General features: G+C 50.2%; 1 protein-coding gene across 9 annotated transcripts in view; it reads left to right on the top strand.

The window, feature by feature from the left end:
- Positions 1–13921, top strand: part of FNBP1 (formin binding protein 1) — a 122069-nt gene extending 108148 nt beyond the window's left edge. For 4 of the 9 annotated variants that reach the window (XM_084799948.1, XM_084799952.1, XM_084799956.1 and 1 more), the window contains 5 exons: positions 1552–1661; positions 4218–4350; positions 4844–4965; positions 5187–5326; positions 7805–10427. In XM_084799948.1, the coding sequence (XP_084656074.1) occupies positions 1552–1661; positions 4218–4350; positions 4844–4965; positions 5187–5326; positions 7805–7983 (684 nt within the window). In that variant the 3' untranslated portion in view covers positions 7984–10427. Of the gene's footprint in view, positions 1–1551; positions 1662–4217; positions 4351–4843; positions 4966–5186; positions 5327–7804; positions 10428–11182 lie in introns of those variants that run through there. The other 5 variants (XM_084799953.1, XM_084799950.1, XM_084799957.1 and 2 more) reach the window with 2 other exon arrangements.
- Positions 13922–14658: the final 737 nt, after the last annotated feature.

Here is a 14658-nt window from a genome sequence, read left to right as displayed (position 1 = left end):
CCCCAAGTCAGTCTCGCTCTTGTTTGAAAAGAATTGCAGCTTTCAAGTAAAAGCTCTTGTAAATGTCCTGCCTTTCTCTGGGCCCCTTGAATATGTTTCATTCTTTATAGAAACGGCCTCTCTTAAGGAAAAGCTCTTGTACTACGGTGATGCCGTGGCTCTCGAGCAAAGAGGCGATCCTGGGAGGGAGACCAGCTCCTGCGGTCTTCACTCACAGCACTGTACAAAGGCAGAGTCCCAGGCAGAGGTAGGTGCCTCACACCTGCAGCCCTGGCGCTTGGGAGGCTGAGTCTGTAGGATTGCCTCAGACGGAAGGCCAGCCTATCTGTATAGTAAGCACCCAGCTAAAGAAGCCAGAGCTAAGAAGTAGAAGGAGCCGAGGGAAAAAGAGAGAGAGATAGAGAGAGGCTGGAGAGATGGCTCAGTAGTTAGGAGAATGTGGAGGACCCAAGTTCCATTCCCAGCACCCACATCTTGTAGCTCAGAACCACCTGTAACTCACCCTCCTGTGGACTCTGCACACACCCAACACACGTGAGTGAGCATGCACACATGCACACAACAATCCTAAAATAGAATCTTTTAAACTGGGGGAAGGGAATCAAGAGCCAGAAGTGATGGTTCACACCTATATAATCCCAGTACCTGGAAAAACTAAGGCAGGAGGATCACCATGAGTTTTAGGCTGTAATCCAGTGGTAAAAGGCTTGCCTAGTACACATAGGTCCCAGATTCAATCCTACAGAAAAGAAGTGGGGGTGATGTTAAAATACACTCTGACAGTAAAAGCAGGGGAGTCTGGTTTTGTACCCTGTGGGAAGTAATTCTGGGGTCCCAGTGAGTGGCAAGTAACACCGGAAGTGGGTGGTTTTTGGGTTTTGTTTGTTTGTTTGTTTTTTCAAGACAGGGTTTTTCTGTGTAGCCTTGGCTGTCCTGGACACACTTTGTAGACCAGGCTGTCCTCGAACTCACAGCGATCCACCTGCCTCTGCCTCTCAAGTGCTAGGATTAAAGGCGTGCGCCACCACGCCCAGCTGATGTTTGTTTTTTAAATCATATTTTTTGCTCAAAATCTCAAGGAAAAGTGATAGCCTATCTGCCATTTCCCAGGAGTGGGAGTTCAGCCTCAGCCTTGGGAGGAGAGACAGGAAGGAGTGCTTCAGCTAAGGAAAGAACAGAGACAAAGGGACAACATTACAGAAATGTCACTTCCTGCACTTCTGTCCCGGGTGGGAATAGTCAAAAAATGCGAATGAAGTGGTCTCTAAATTTGTCTATGGGTTTCCTTCCGGGTCAGACCTATTTCCTCCGTCTCTCCTCCCCGTGGTGTGGTTGCTCCTGCCTCGCCTGCTCCGGCCCTTGTAGATGGCACGCAGTGGTTTGTGGGACTCCTGAGGTTTGCATGTGTTCGGTTTTCGTATCTCCCCTGGTGTGGCAGGAGAGCACAGCTGGTTCTGGGAAGCCGGAGCAGGTCTGCCGGCTTGGTGTGCCCCCTCCTGCCCTGAGGCGCCTCAGGGCTCCCTGGCTTCTCACTTATGTTTGTGTCTGCAGGGTGCCACGCCAGAAGACTTTAGCAACCTTCCGCCTGAGCAGAGGAGGAAAAAGCTGCAACAGAAAGTTGACGATCTCAATAAAGAGATCCAGAAGGAGACAGATCAGAGGTAGGATGGACAGACGGATAGACGGACGGACGGATGGACAGATCTCTGTGCCCTGTCACACAACCCGAGCTCAGTTTCGAAAGTGGATTCAGGGCCTCCTCATGCACGTCAGACAGTTGTTCTGCCGATTGTGTCTACTGAATCATAGCACATATAAAAATATTTATATCTTATTTATCCTGAAATTGTGACGTTTGTTTGTTTTGAGACGGTATTTTTTTTTTAAGACAAGGTTTCTCTGTGTAGCCTTGGCTGTCCTGAACTCACTTTGTAGACCAGGCTGGCCTTGAACTCACAGCGATCCACCTGCCTCTGCCTCCCGCGTGCTGGGATTAAAGGGGTGAGCCACCATGCGGTTGTAGAAAGAGATACATAGCTCCTCTTGCACACTACTAAGAAAGCTGAAAATCTACACACGATGGTACATCTGTTATCCCATCACTTAGACTGAGGCAGAGGATCACAGGTTCGAGGCCAGCCTGGGCTAGATTGTGAGACCCTGTCTCAAAACAATAGGATCAAACATGGCTCAGCCCATCAGAGCACTTGCCACCCTTGCAGAGGACCAGGGTTTCTTTCCCAGCACACACACTGTGGCCGCACCTGTCTGTAACTCCAATTCCAGGGGCTCTGAGCTCTGTGAGCACTGCACACAGGAAGTGCACATACAGAGAAGCAGACACACAAACACATATGCAAATTTTTATTTTATTTTATTTTATTTTATTTTACGTATTTATTTTTGGTTTTTCCAGACAGGGTTTCTCTGTGTAGCCTTGGCCGTCCTGGATTCCCTTTATAGACCAGGCTGGCCTGGAACTCACAGTGATCTACCTGCTCTGTCTCCCTGGGTGCTGGGATTAAAGGCATGCGCCACCACACCTGGCTTATACACAGATTTTAAAAAACAAGTTAAAACAAATAAAAAAACACAAACAAACAAACAAAAAGCAAAAGTGAGATAACTGAGGCATCTTCTCATGACAGTAGGGAAGGGACAGCAGGTTAAGGTCATCACAGGTAGAAAAGAAAAGCCATGTGGTGGGAGTGAGCGGCAGGAAAATTGCTGACCAGCGAGGCCAGCCTGGGCTACAGAGTGAGACCCTATCTCAAGAAAAGCAAAGGTGGCATGAGAGCGGGGATCTGTGGTTAAGAGTACGTATTTCCTCTTGCAAAGGGTCTGAGCTCTACCCTCATCACCCAGATCACATGACTGACAACCCAGTAACTCCAGCTTCAGGAGGGTCTGATGCCTTTGGCCTCAGTGGGCGCTTGTGTGTATGTGCACACACACCCTCCACACATACCTAAAAATAATTAAAAACAAACAAACAAACAAAAAAAAAACAAGCCAGGCATGGTGGCGCAGGCCTTTAATCCCAGCACTCAGGAGGCAGAGGCAGGCGGATCACTGTGAGTTTGAGGCCAGCCTGGTCTACAAAGTGAGTTCCAGGACAGCCAAGGCAACACAGAGAAACCCTGCCTTGAAAAAAACTAAATAAAATAACAAAAAACAAAGAGAATAGTGGGGCGTGGTGGCGCACGCCTTTAATCCCAGCACTCAGGAGGCAGAGGCAGGTGGATCTCCATGAGTTCGAGACCAGCCTGGTCTACAAAGTGAGTTCCAGGACAGCCAAGGCGACACAGAGAAACCTGTCTCAAAAAACCAATAAATAAATAAATAGATCCAAATTCTGATCCCCAGTGCCCATGTAAGAGGCAGGCACAGCAGGGCAGGTCTGTAGCCCCATCACTGATCAGCCAGTAACAGGCCCTGTCTCTGAGGACAGGGGGAGTGGCTGGAGAGATGCCTCTGCACTTACAAACACATGCTTTGAAGTCATAGGACCAAAGCTCAGATTCCAACACACACAAAACATGCCCAGTATCCCACAAACGTCTCTAACCCAAGCAGTTCAAAGGCTGGCCTCAACTCACGTAGATCCGCCGAGGTGGGCAGAGTCAGCGGGCTCTCCCGGTGAAGAGTGAAGAGGACACACAACTGCCTCTTGTGCCTTCTGTGTATTCACATAGGCACCTCGCCTGCACATACACACACACACACACACACACACACACAGACACGCACACACACACACACACACATAGAGCATTTTTTTTAAAGAAAAGGAATAGGTAGACAAAAGATAGATGAGGACTCTCAGTGTGACCTCCATGTGCACACATACCTGCGCACACACACATACACACACACACACACATGAATGTACATGTATACACACACACACACACACACACACACACACACACACACACGCACGCACACACACTAAAATCAGTGAACTTTGGAGAGAACGGATGGTCTCATTATATAGCCCAGGCTAGCCTCCTGCCTTGACCTCCTGAGTGCTGAGATCACCAGTGTTACCAAGCAAGCAGGATGATGGGTTTTCACAGCTGCTTTTGATTTTACAGGCAAATACGGTAAGGTGGGAAGCCTGTGACGTCAGGGATGTAGGCTGTTTATGCAGCCAGAGAAAACCCCCACTACTGGCTTTCGCCTCAGCCCCCACGTTGTTCTGATGTCTTTCTCAGGGATGCCATCACCAAAATGAAAGATGTCTACCTGAAGAACCCTCAGATGGGAGACCCGGCCAGCTTGGACCACAAACTCGCTGAAGTCACCCAGAACATAGAAAAACTGCGGCTGGAGACACAGAAGTTCGAGGTGCGGAGAACAGGAAGATGCAGGGAGGGGGAAGTGTCTCTGGGAGGCCCCTGGGGGAGCCCCCAACCCCCACATTTTCAGTGGTAGGTGTTCTGGGAGTGTTGGACTGTGTCCCAGGAGAGGAAAACCCAGACTACTGACATGCCTTGGGGCACGGGGTTTCCCAGGGTAACCTCAGGGCCACAGGAAGTATAATTTATCTGTCATTACATGGCTGCCCAAGAGTGTGGCCCAGAGTACCTGCTGTCTGCCATGCGAGATGACTGGTAAATTTGGTCAACGGGGGTCGTCCCCCCCCACCCCACCCTTTCCCCAGTTTTGCAGGAGAAGGAAATGGTTGGCTTGGAACCCACCCGCATAGCCAGCCACTGCAGGCTCTGAGACATCAGGGTCAGCTTTAAGTGACTGTCCAGCCGTGAGTTAAGGCCTGACAGGTCATGAGCTAGCCTAGGCCAGCCCCCGGGTTCATGTCTTCTGTGGCTTTTGCTTCCAGGCCTGGCTGGCTGAGGTGGAAGGCAGACTCCCAGCTCGGAGTGAGCAGGCACGGCGGCAGAGTGGAATGTACGATGGCCAGACACAGCAGCCGGTCACTAACTGTGCCCAGGACCGGGAGAGGTACAGTACCTGTGAGGGGCAGTCTGGCTTTGAGATTCTGAACATGGGTGAGAGTGTCATCGCCTCCGATTCCTCCCACGTTGCAAATAACTCAGTTTGGGCTGGTGATCTGAGGTGGCCTTAGCTCCTGCAGCAAGGCTGAGCATGGCTCCACGGTGCTGTGGGCGGAGCCGCGTCTCCAGGTTGGTCGCTATAGTGGCTGTGTGATTTCCTCTCTTGAGCAGCCCAGATGGGAGTTACACAGAGGAGCAAAGCCAGGAGAGCGAGCTCAAGGTGCTGGCTACGGATTTTGACGATGAATTTGATGACGAGGAGCCGCTTCCTGCCATAGGGACCTGCAAGGCCCTCTACACGTTTGAAGGTACTGCTGCCCGTGAGGAGACCTTCTGCCCTTCCCAAACTCACTCTCCCAAGTATCCCATCTCTCTCTCTCCTCTCTCTCTCTCTCCTCTCTCTCTCTCCTCTCTCTTTCTCTCTCTCTCTCCTCTCTCTCCTCTCTCTCTCCCTCTCTCTCTCTCACACACACACTTACACACATACATTCATATGATAAAATTATAGAAAAAATTATGTATTTTATGTATATGGTGCTTTGCCTCCATGTGTGTCTATGAACCTGTTAGTGCCTGGTGCCTGCAGAGGCCAGAAGAAGGCATCAGATCAGATGGTTGTGAGCCACCGTGTAGCTGCTGGGAACCGAGTCCCAGGTCCTCTGCCAAAGCAGCCAAGGCTCTTCTTACCTACTGAGGCATCTTCCCAGCCCCAGTAAAAGAAAACTAAATGAGTAAATAAGATGGAAAATCATTAAGAAGGCGCCTGGCATCAACCTCCTACATCACACACTATATGCTCGCTCTCACACGCGCACATATGCACACACACACACACACTTAAACACAGTCATGCACACCTACACACACACCTCTCATATACTTCACACACACAGGTGCTCACACACTCATACACAGTCTCTCCCACTTACACACAAACACTTAAACACACATTTACACACATTCACACAATCTCTCTCTCACACACATCTGAGGGTGGGAAGTAAAGTGCCTGGGTGAGAAAAAGAAGTATTAGCTTTTAATTGGCCAGCACTAGCCAGCAACAGGAAGCTACTGATGGTGCTAAAGTGCTTGACAGGTACACCATTGTCCCTTATGAGGGATCAGCCAGGAAACAGGGTACAGCATCAGCACCACATACCTGGACACCATCCAGAGAGCTACAAAGATGCTGTGAGAGACTCAGTCAGGGCTCAGGGCTGTGGGAAGCCCTAGGAGGAGCGCCTTGACAGGAGTCTCCGAGCCTTTGGCGACCAAGAGCGTTCGCTGTGATAAAAAGACTGTACCAGGGGGATCATCAATGAAGCTTTGCTTTGTGTCACCTCACCCCACCCCAACACAGACACACACAGGGGCTCTGCTGACAGCTGCCTAAACCACTTGCCCCTGCCCTAGTTCAGCACTGTTGCGGTAATGAAATCTGACAAAAAGCAAGTCAAGGGAGAAAGGATTTATTTTAGCTCACAGATCCAGGCCCCAGACCATAACAGCAGGGGAGCCCAGGCAGACCCAGTGAACAGCTGGTCACGCCTGTGTTAAGCCAGCATTTACTCTTACTCAGCCCATAGCCCAACCAGGGAGTGGTGCAATCCACCTTCTGGCTGGGGTTTCCCCCCTAGTTACGGTGGTTAAGACCACTTCCTTAGCAGGGCGTGGTGGCACATGCCTTCAATCCCAGCTTTTGGAGGCAGAGGCAGTCGGATCTCTGAGTTCAGCGCCAGCCTGGTTTACAGAGAGAGTTCCAGGATGGCCAGGGCTACACAGAGAAACCTTGCTTTGGGGGAGGAGGAGAGACAGCTTCCCACAGACACGCCCACAGGTCAACCTACCGTAGACAGCTCCTCACTGACCTCTTCCCAGGTGGTTTTTCCAGTTGTATCAGGCTGACAGAACCAACCATCACGGGCTCCGCACATCAGCTGTAGCTTTTAAATGAGCTTAGAGAGCTGCCTGGAGGCCTAAGCTAAGAAGAGGACACAGCCATATGGTAGTCAGCAGAGCTGAGGAAAAAGAAGAGGCAGAGTTCGAGGCCAGCCTGGTCTACAGAGCTAGTCCAGGATAACCAGGGCTCCACACAGAAACCCTGTCTCAAAAAACAAAACCAAACAAACAGAAGGAGAAGAGAACCAAGGCCGGGCTGGAGAGATGGATCAGAGGTTAAGAGCCCTGGCTGCTCTTCCAGAGGTTGTGAGTTCAATTCCCAGCAACCACATGATGGCTTACAACCATCCATAATGAGATCTGGTGCCCTCTTCTGGCCTGCAGCAGTTATATGCAGGTAGAACACTATATATGTAATAAATAAATAAGATGAGAGAGAGAGAGAGAGAGAGAGAGAGAGAGAGAACACCAAGGCCATCCTGATGGCTGAACCCCTGGGCTACATTTCTAGGGTCGAGGTGACACAAGGGGGAACTATCCTACAGGCAGTAGGAAAAGTAGAACCTTGACTCCAGAAAAATGCCAGAAGGGGAAAGAGATGAGGGAGGACCCTTGCCCCTGCCCCCAGCCCCAAGAGAAACCCTGAGGAGAGTGGCTTAGACTTCACCAGAGCTTGTGTGGAGGCAAGGGCTGGGGAGGTGTCCCTCGGAGGACCTGAGGAAGGGTCTACAGACAAAAAGAGGCACCTAGAAGGAAACCTCTTAGGGCAGGGGCAGAGACCCAGCATGCATCAGAGGACCGACCAAGGGGGCATCCTCTGTGCAGCTCTCACCCGAGCGCCCTCCCGGCACTGCCCTGGACCTGACAGCTCTCCCTCACTCCTTTAGGTCAGAACGAAGGCACCATTTCCGTAGTGGAAGGAGAAATGCTGAGCGTGATTGAGGAGGACAAGGGTGACGGCTGGACCCGCATCCGCAGGAACGAAGACGAGGAGGGCTACGTCCCGACGTCCTACGTCGAAGTCTATTTAGACAAAAACGCCAAAGGTGCTAAGACTTATATTTAATCCACTTAAACCAAACCAAACCAACCCTGCAAAGCGTTTGGAGTTGTCTCTCCCCACCACGGTGGCTGTTACAGGCCTTCAAGAGGCCAGCAGAAAGCAAGCGACGCAGACACTTGGGGGGACCTGGGGGGGGGGCGTCTTGTGCCTGAGTTCGCTGGTCCAGCGGCCAGCTCACTACTGTGTCGTTTGAAATCTGATCAGCATTGCCGTCCCCTTCAACAAAACATGTAGTTTGTTTTTTTTTTTTAAACAAGTGTAAGGCGGTGGCTCGCGCCTATGATCCCAACACTCAGGAGTCTGGGTGAGGGCTATCCCAGTGAGTTTCAAGCTAGTCCGGGCTACAGAGTAAGAGCAAATAAACAGAAGTTACCTGTGTCACGTCATCGATGGGAGTAAGTAACATCTCCCTGCCCTCGAGTGAAGCCAGGAACATTTTTTTGGTGCCCACACTGAGTGCCCTAAAAGCCGAAGCTCAGTTCCCCGCTGAGTGTCCCAAACAACCAAAAGAGATCCAGGAAGGTGTGCTCCTTGAGTGATTTAATTGTGACTCGGCATTAGCCTTACGGCTCCATCCGATGGGCCTGGGCCGGTGCTAGAGGGACAAGCTTGTCCAGCAACTGGGTGCCAAAGCTGAGCTCGATATTTCTCAAACTTGGTTCTCTTCCTGTTAGTAGCCGGAGTTGCTGTGCATCAGCTGATGCAAGCAATGGCCCCTTTTAAGTGAAAGACCTTCTTTTTCTTTTTAATCTTTGGCATCTATAGGACCCAGCTTTAGAATTTACTAGACATTTTTGGGATTTCCGGCACATTTGATCCGGCTAACTACAGCTGGAATAAAGTCAACGGTCTCAGGGTTTGAAAGGAATCTGGGCCATGTGAGAATTTGCAATTTAAGTTGCTACTGATGCTGAAGGGGAGAGCGTGACAGTGACACTGGTCACATGCAGAAGCAGCAGCCAAGTCTAGGTCTGAATAGTGTCCGTTCTGATAGCCCACCTCAAGGTCACCACGAGCCAGCTATGAATGGGTCAGAAGGCATCCGTCCACAGCTAACCCTTTCTTTTTTGTTTTCGTTGTTTGTTTTGGTTTGGTTTGGTTTGGTTTGAGATAGTGTTTCTGTGCAGCCCTAGCTATCCTGGAATTCGATCTGTAGACCAGGCTGGCCTCGAACTCAGAAATCCACGTGCCTCTGCCTCCCAAGTGCTGGGATTAAAAGCATTACCATGCCCAACTAGTGTGTGTGTGTGTGTGTGTGTGTGTGTGTGTGTGTGTGCTGTGTCTTGCTATGTAACCCATGCTAGCCTTGAACTCACAATTCTGCCTCAGCCTCATGATTTTGCTGAGATAAATATTTTACTGGCTCTTGGTACAAAGAGGTCTCCATGCCCACCCCAAGGCCCCAGCAGCCACACCTCACCATTACAGTCTCAGAAATCAGGAAGCTGACCCAGCCTGCCTGATATATATATTTTTAATACACATCTGTTTTATAAATCATATTTCCTTTGAGTAACTTTTGTTGTCACAGTGTCTTTAAAGCCAGCCTTTCTGGAGCCCCTTTATGGGCAGACTCCCCAAAACTGACCTCTGACCTTCATACACCATGGCACATGTGCACACCCACACAAAACACACACACACAAATCAATGTAAAAAACTATAGACAGTTGGACGTGGTGGCGTACGCCTGTAATGCCAGCCCTTGGAAGTCAGATGCAGGCAGATCTCTGTCAGTTCAAGGCCAGCCTGGTCTATGTAGTGAAATCCAGGCCTACCACGGCTACATAGTAAACCCTTGTCTCAAAATAACAGACAGTAAATAAGTCAGGAGGAGAGAGCTGAGCTGTCTTGTAGCGTTCTCTTTTTAGACTCTTCCAACCCCCAACCCCCTGCCTCCAAACCCTGCCGGCCCGGCTACTGCTCCCTGACTCCCAGAAACTCAAAGCACCTCTTCGGTTTTAAAAAAAAAAAAATGATGCCAGGGCACGTTCTCTGTGTGTGCGGTATCAATGATGCACTTAATCATTGCCAAATTGCTTAGACTCCTCCGAGCCTTGTTGCGCTTAGTGTCACTTTCTGTTGAACATATCCGTAGTCCCGCCCCACAGAGTGTATTTGTATATATTGCAATTTGAAAAACTAAAGGATGCCTTGAACAGTGTTGTTTTAGCCTTTACCTGTCTGTTTTGTTATTCCTCTGCCTAACCACCTTTTTGTTTTTATAACTGCTGGGGAGGTCCCTGGACTCTTGCACTGTAGCTAGGTCCCCCGGCTGGCTGCTGCACACTTGAGTTTATTGTAAACCCCTGGCCTCTGAGTAAGTTTGAATACAGCTGTCATGACTGCTTCTTTCTATTCTTATCCTAAGAGAAAAGAATCTGCCTGTCATCCCCCCAGCTGTGCCCTCGTATCCACCTCTCTAAATAAATATTATTCTTTTTCTCCGTGCTGTGTATTTTAAGTGATTTCCCTCCTTTTGGAGAATGTTATTCTTTGCAATGGGTATTTAACTCTTTCATCTCTAGTACTGAGGAATAATTCTGCCCCCCTGTTCTTACCCCTCCTGTCCTCAGGGCTTGGAGTGTCTGCTTTTCTTGCATTTTCACTAGCCTCTGGCGATGGAGAGCTTTCTGGCAGCCTTAGGCTCCCCTCCCGCCAAAGGTCCGTCCTACCCAGAGGGACCTACTGTTGCGGTGGGAGAGAGAATCTGCCCTTTAGCTTCCTGCCCCCATCCTGGACAAAATAAAATCAAATACAAAGTTTCAGTTTGTTGAGAAGATGAGAAAGCGGGCAACCTTATTGATCTTTTTTCTTTTTCTTTTTCTTTCTTTCTTTTTTTTTTTTTTTTTCTTTTCTTTCTTTTTTATTTTTTTGGTCCAGAAATGGGGCCAGCTAAAGATGGGGAATAAAAAGCCAGGCCTGTCATGCCAGAGTATAGGAAGTAGAGTCAGGATGATCATAAGTTCAAGGTCACCATCAGCTATATATAAAATTCGAGGTCACCCTAGGCTACATGAGATCCTGTCTCAAAACAGGAGACTAAAGCCTTGAAAGCTCCCCACGGCAGAGCCACTCTGGGAACGGTTCCTCAGACCCCCTCCTTTCTCTAGGCAAGCAGCTTGCCACTGGCAAAATGCCTGCCTCTCACCTGCTGCTCTCTCTAACCCAGGGTTTTTCTTCTTTTTTTTGTGTGTCGTAGGTTCCTAAAGGCGGTGCACATGGCCAGAGTTCCCTCGTGATCCTCCCTGGGAGCCACCATCATCCAGCCCGCTTGTCCCCCACAGGCTTCCAGCACCACCCAGGCTGGCTGGGCATCCTCCAGCCCGTATGCGAGCTGGGTCCCCACAGCCTTCTCACCTCCCCTTCCCCTTCACAGCATGCTCCTGTGGCTCTGCTGTTCCCTCTGCCTACTGTACTGGCGGGGAGCATTTCTCTTCCTCAGCCCCACACAGGGCTTGTCCACTTTACTCCAGTCCCCACCCACACAGGCCACAAAGATGGCTGGACTTGTGCCTGTGTGTCCCTGCTCCTTCCGGGCTCCCAGTCCACCCGCAGATCACCTGGCCAGTCCTTGCACATTTCACACTGTGCCTTTGTCAACCGTCGCCGCCGCCGGTTTCCTGGTAACTAACAAGAATCCAGACAAGGAAGGGCCAGTTGTGCACCGGGTGGACTGAGCGCCCACCTGTCATCCATGTGTCTCTTGGGACTCATCAAATGTGTCCTCTCCAGAGGCTGCTGCCTCAGCCCCTCCTTGGTCACCTGTTCTCCAACATCTCAGCCCCCGACACCTTCTACAGTCCACCCCTACGGTGGGACGGGGGGCGCCCAGCCCCTGCCCACCCCAACTCTGGTTCTGAACCACCTACATGGCCCAGGAAGGTCCATATTGAAGTCCCAAATCCAGCTTGTGGGCCAGCCCTGCTGTCTTGCCTGCGTCTACTTTCTGTGAGCGCTGCCCACCTCTTCACGGCACCCTGTGATGGAGGGCCTCACACCCAAACTAGCTCATTATTGTAAGGTGGGCCCGCTGAGTCCCCTAAGTAGCATTTGAGGACTCTATAATGTTGTCACCAAAGACCTTGTGCCTCTTGTGGTCCCTCTAAGTGGCTGTGGCCACTGCTCCTGCATTTAATCCTATGCTCTGCTCTGGAAGCCCTCGGGGAGGATGGAGTTTGAGAGATCTTTTGCTGGGAGAACTGACGTGGCCATTCCCAGCGTAGCCCCCCCACCCCCCACATTTTCTCTTCCGTCCCAGTCCAGAAGCACTCAAGACTTGGCCACAAGCCCCTGTGAAGGGCACTCTACCAGCTTGAGAAAGTTGGCATCCTCCTCTGGGCAGAAGGTAGCTTGGCATCAGGTCAGAAGATCAAAGGCATGGGAGTCTTACAGAGACCACAGAGACAGGGACAGAAAGAGCAGATCATCAGGGTCCAGCCTGTGCTTTGTCTATGGTTTGTGGAAATGCAGATAGTCTCTGCCAACTGAGGCTGGTAGACCACCCTGCCGAACAGCACCACCAACCTCACAGCAGAGGGAAGCTGCCACAGAGGTAACGGCGGACAGAGGGTACCAGGGTCGGGAGCTGCTGAGAAGAAAGGTTTTGAGTTTCAAGAGCAAGCAAGGATTTCAGGCTTTCTCTACCCCGGTTCCTCCTCCCAAGTAAGGCCAAGCCCAGGGTCCCGCACACTGCCCCCTAGGGCCCCTGCAAGGCTGTTCAGGAGCCAAGGCTTCTGTTCCAGGTAGCAGGTGTTCCCTTCCTCACGAGAGGAAAGCCTAGGGAACTCAAGAGAAGCCTGGCACTTAAGAGTGAGGGTTGTCAGGGTCTCAACTCTGACACAGTTAATCTGACTGCTCCAGCAAGTCACCAGGCGTCTATCCCCACAACCTCTGCTTTTCGCCAAATTGGGCCTGACCACTGTCCCCTCGGTGAGGAACCGGAGTGGTTTTCACAGGTCTGCTCACAGATCTCGGGAATGCATGCACGAAGGTCAAGAAAGGCTCTTGCCACAAAGGGAAAAAAACGGATAAGCTGCCAATCTTCCTCTTCAAGTGACTGTTAAGGCCCGTGTCTCCTCCTAACCCTTTACTTCTCTTCTAACTTCCTGTACTACCTATGTCCAGAAAGGATGGAGGATGAGCATCCTTGGGGCCCTCCCAAGACGGATGGCCTGCTGTGGAAATCCTGTGGAATTGTACCGGGTGTGGGGGGAGGGGAATGCAGGATTTCCCAGGAAGCTCTACACCCCCCTCTCCCCAGGACCCACTGCCTGTCACCCCTAGCTGCTAGAGTGCTGTTACAAGAATGACTCACTGTAAAAGAACCTGCCCTGCAAATGGCTTAGAGACAAAAATAAAAGGAACTTGACATTTACCGGGGTTTTTTTTTTTTCTATGCAGGATGTGAAGCTGTCGTGGCTCCTCCCCCTAGGCTGAGCATGCTCAGCCAGTGGGATCAGCCCAATAACGCCCAGGGAGGCCTCTAATGCCTTCCGGCGGCGACACCTGTAGTGAGAGTAGAACTTTCACAGAAAGTTAAAAAAAAAAAAGTTCTGTTCCTGCCATTATTTTTCCAGAAACTGCAGTTTTTGTGTTTCGTTTTTGATTTTGTGTCCTCTATGTATAACATCCAGAATGTCTCTAATAATGGTTCCAAGTCCTCTTTTAACCTGACATCAAGCACCTTTTAAAGTGTGTGTGTGTGTGTGTGTGTGTGTGTGTGTGTGTGTGTGTGTGTGCAGCGCGTGCTGCACTAATTCTAAGCCTTGAGGGAAGGGCATTTTTGGGAAAGCCCCTCACAGCTATCAGGTCTTGGATTTGCCTGTGTCTCTGGAAGTGGAATTAAAACCAAACAAAGTGCTTTCAGGCACTCTCAACCTTGTAATTAAATGTTAGTCCTTTCAATGTTAAATAAAGTATAACTCCTGGTGTACAGTCACACGGTTCTCTGCTTGCGTAAAGAGAGGTCTCTGGGCCTGGGGAGACGGCTAAGTGAGTAAAATGCCCAGCATCCACATAAAAAGCTGGGCACTGTTGTTGCCCCCCAAGCTCCTGGAATAATTACTCATGGGACTCATTAAATGTTATACAAATATCTAGGCCATATAGCCGGGCTCTTCTCTGACTAGCTCATAACTTAAATTAACCCGTCATACTAATCTAAGTTCTGCCATGCGTCCATCTTCCTCACGTCTTGCCAGCTGAATCCCACACAGCTGTCTCCATCCCAGAATCCCTTCTGCCTGCTGGATGTCTCATCTATTTCCTCAGTCATAGGTTTGTTTGTTTTTTGTTTGTTTGTTTTTGTTTTTAATGGACAGGTGTTGCATCCTGTCATACAGTACACAAGAGACTCCCTGTACAGGGCACAGCAGTGAGTACCCGCACCATCAACACTAAGGTGAGAGGGCACAAAGGCAAGTAAATCCCAGCCACCCACTGCACAGCCAATCTATGAGAGCCTATCTCAAAACCACAGAGGCCCATGCTGTTAATCCCAGCACCCTGGAGGCAGAAGCAGGTGGATTCCTGTGAGTTCAAGGTTAGCCTGGTCTATATATTGAGTTCCAGATTACCCAGGGTTACACAGTGGGACCTATCTCAAACTAAGATAGTGGTAGAGAGTAACTCTCAACAGTATTGATCGAGTCTCCTATACATCTAAGTTGGTAAACA

Source organism: Acomys minous (genome assembly GCF_964271855.1).
Source record: "Acomys minous genome assembly, chromosome: 10".
Classification (NCBI taxonomy): domain Eukaryota; kingdom Metazoa; phylum Chordata; class Mammalia; order Rodentia; family Muridae; genus Acomys; species Acomys minous.
This window is presented reverse-complemented; position numbering and strand designations above follow the sequence as displayed.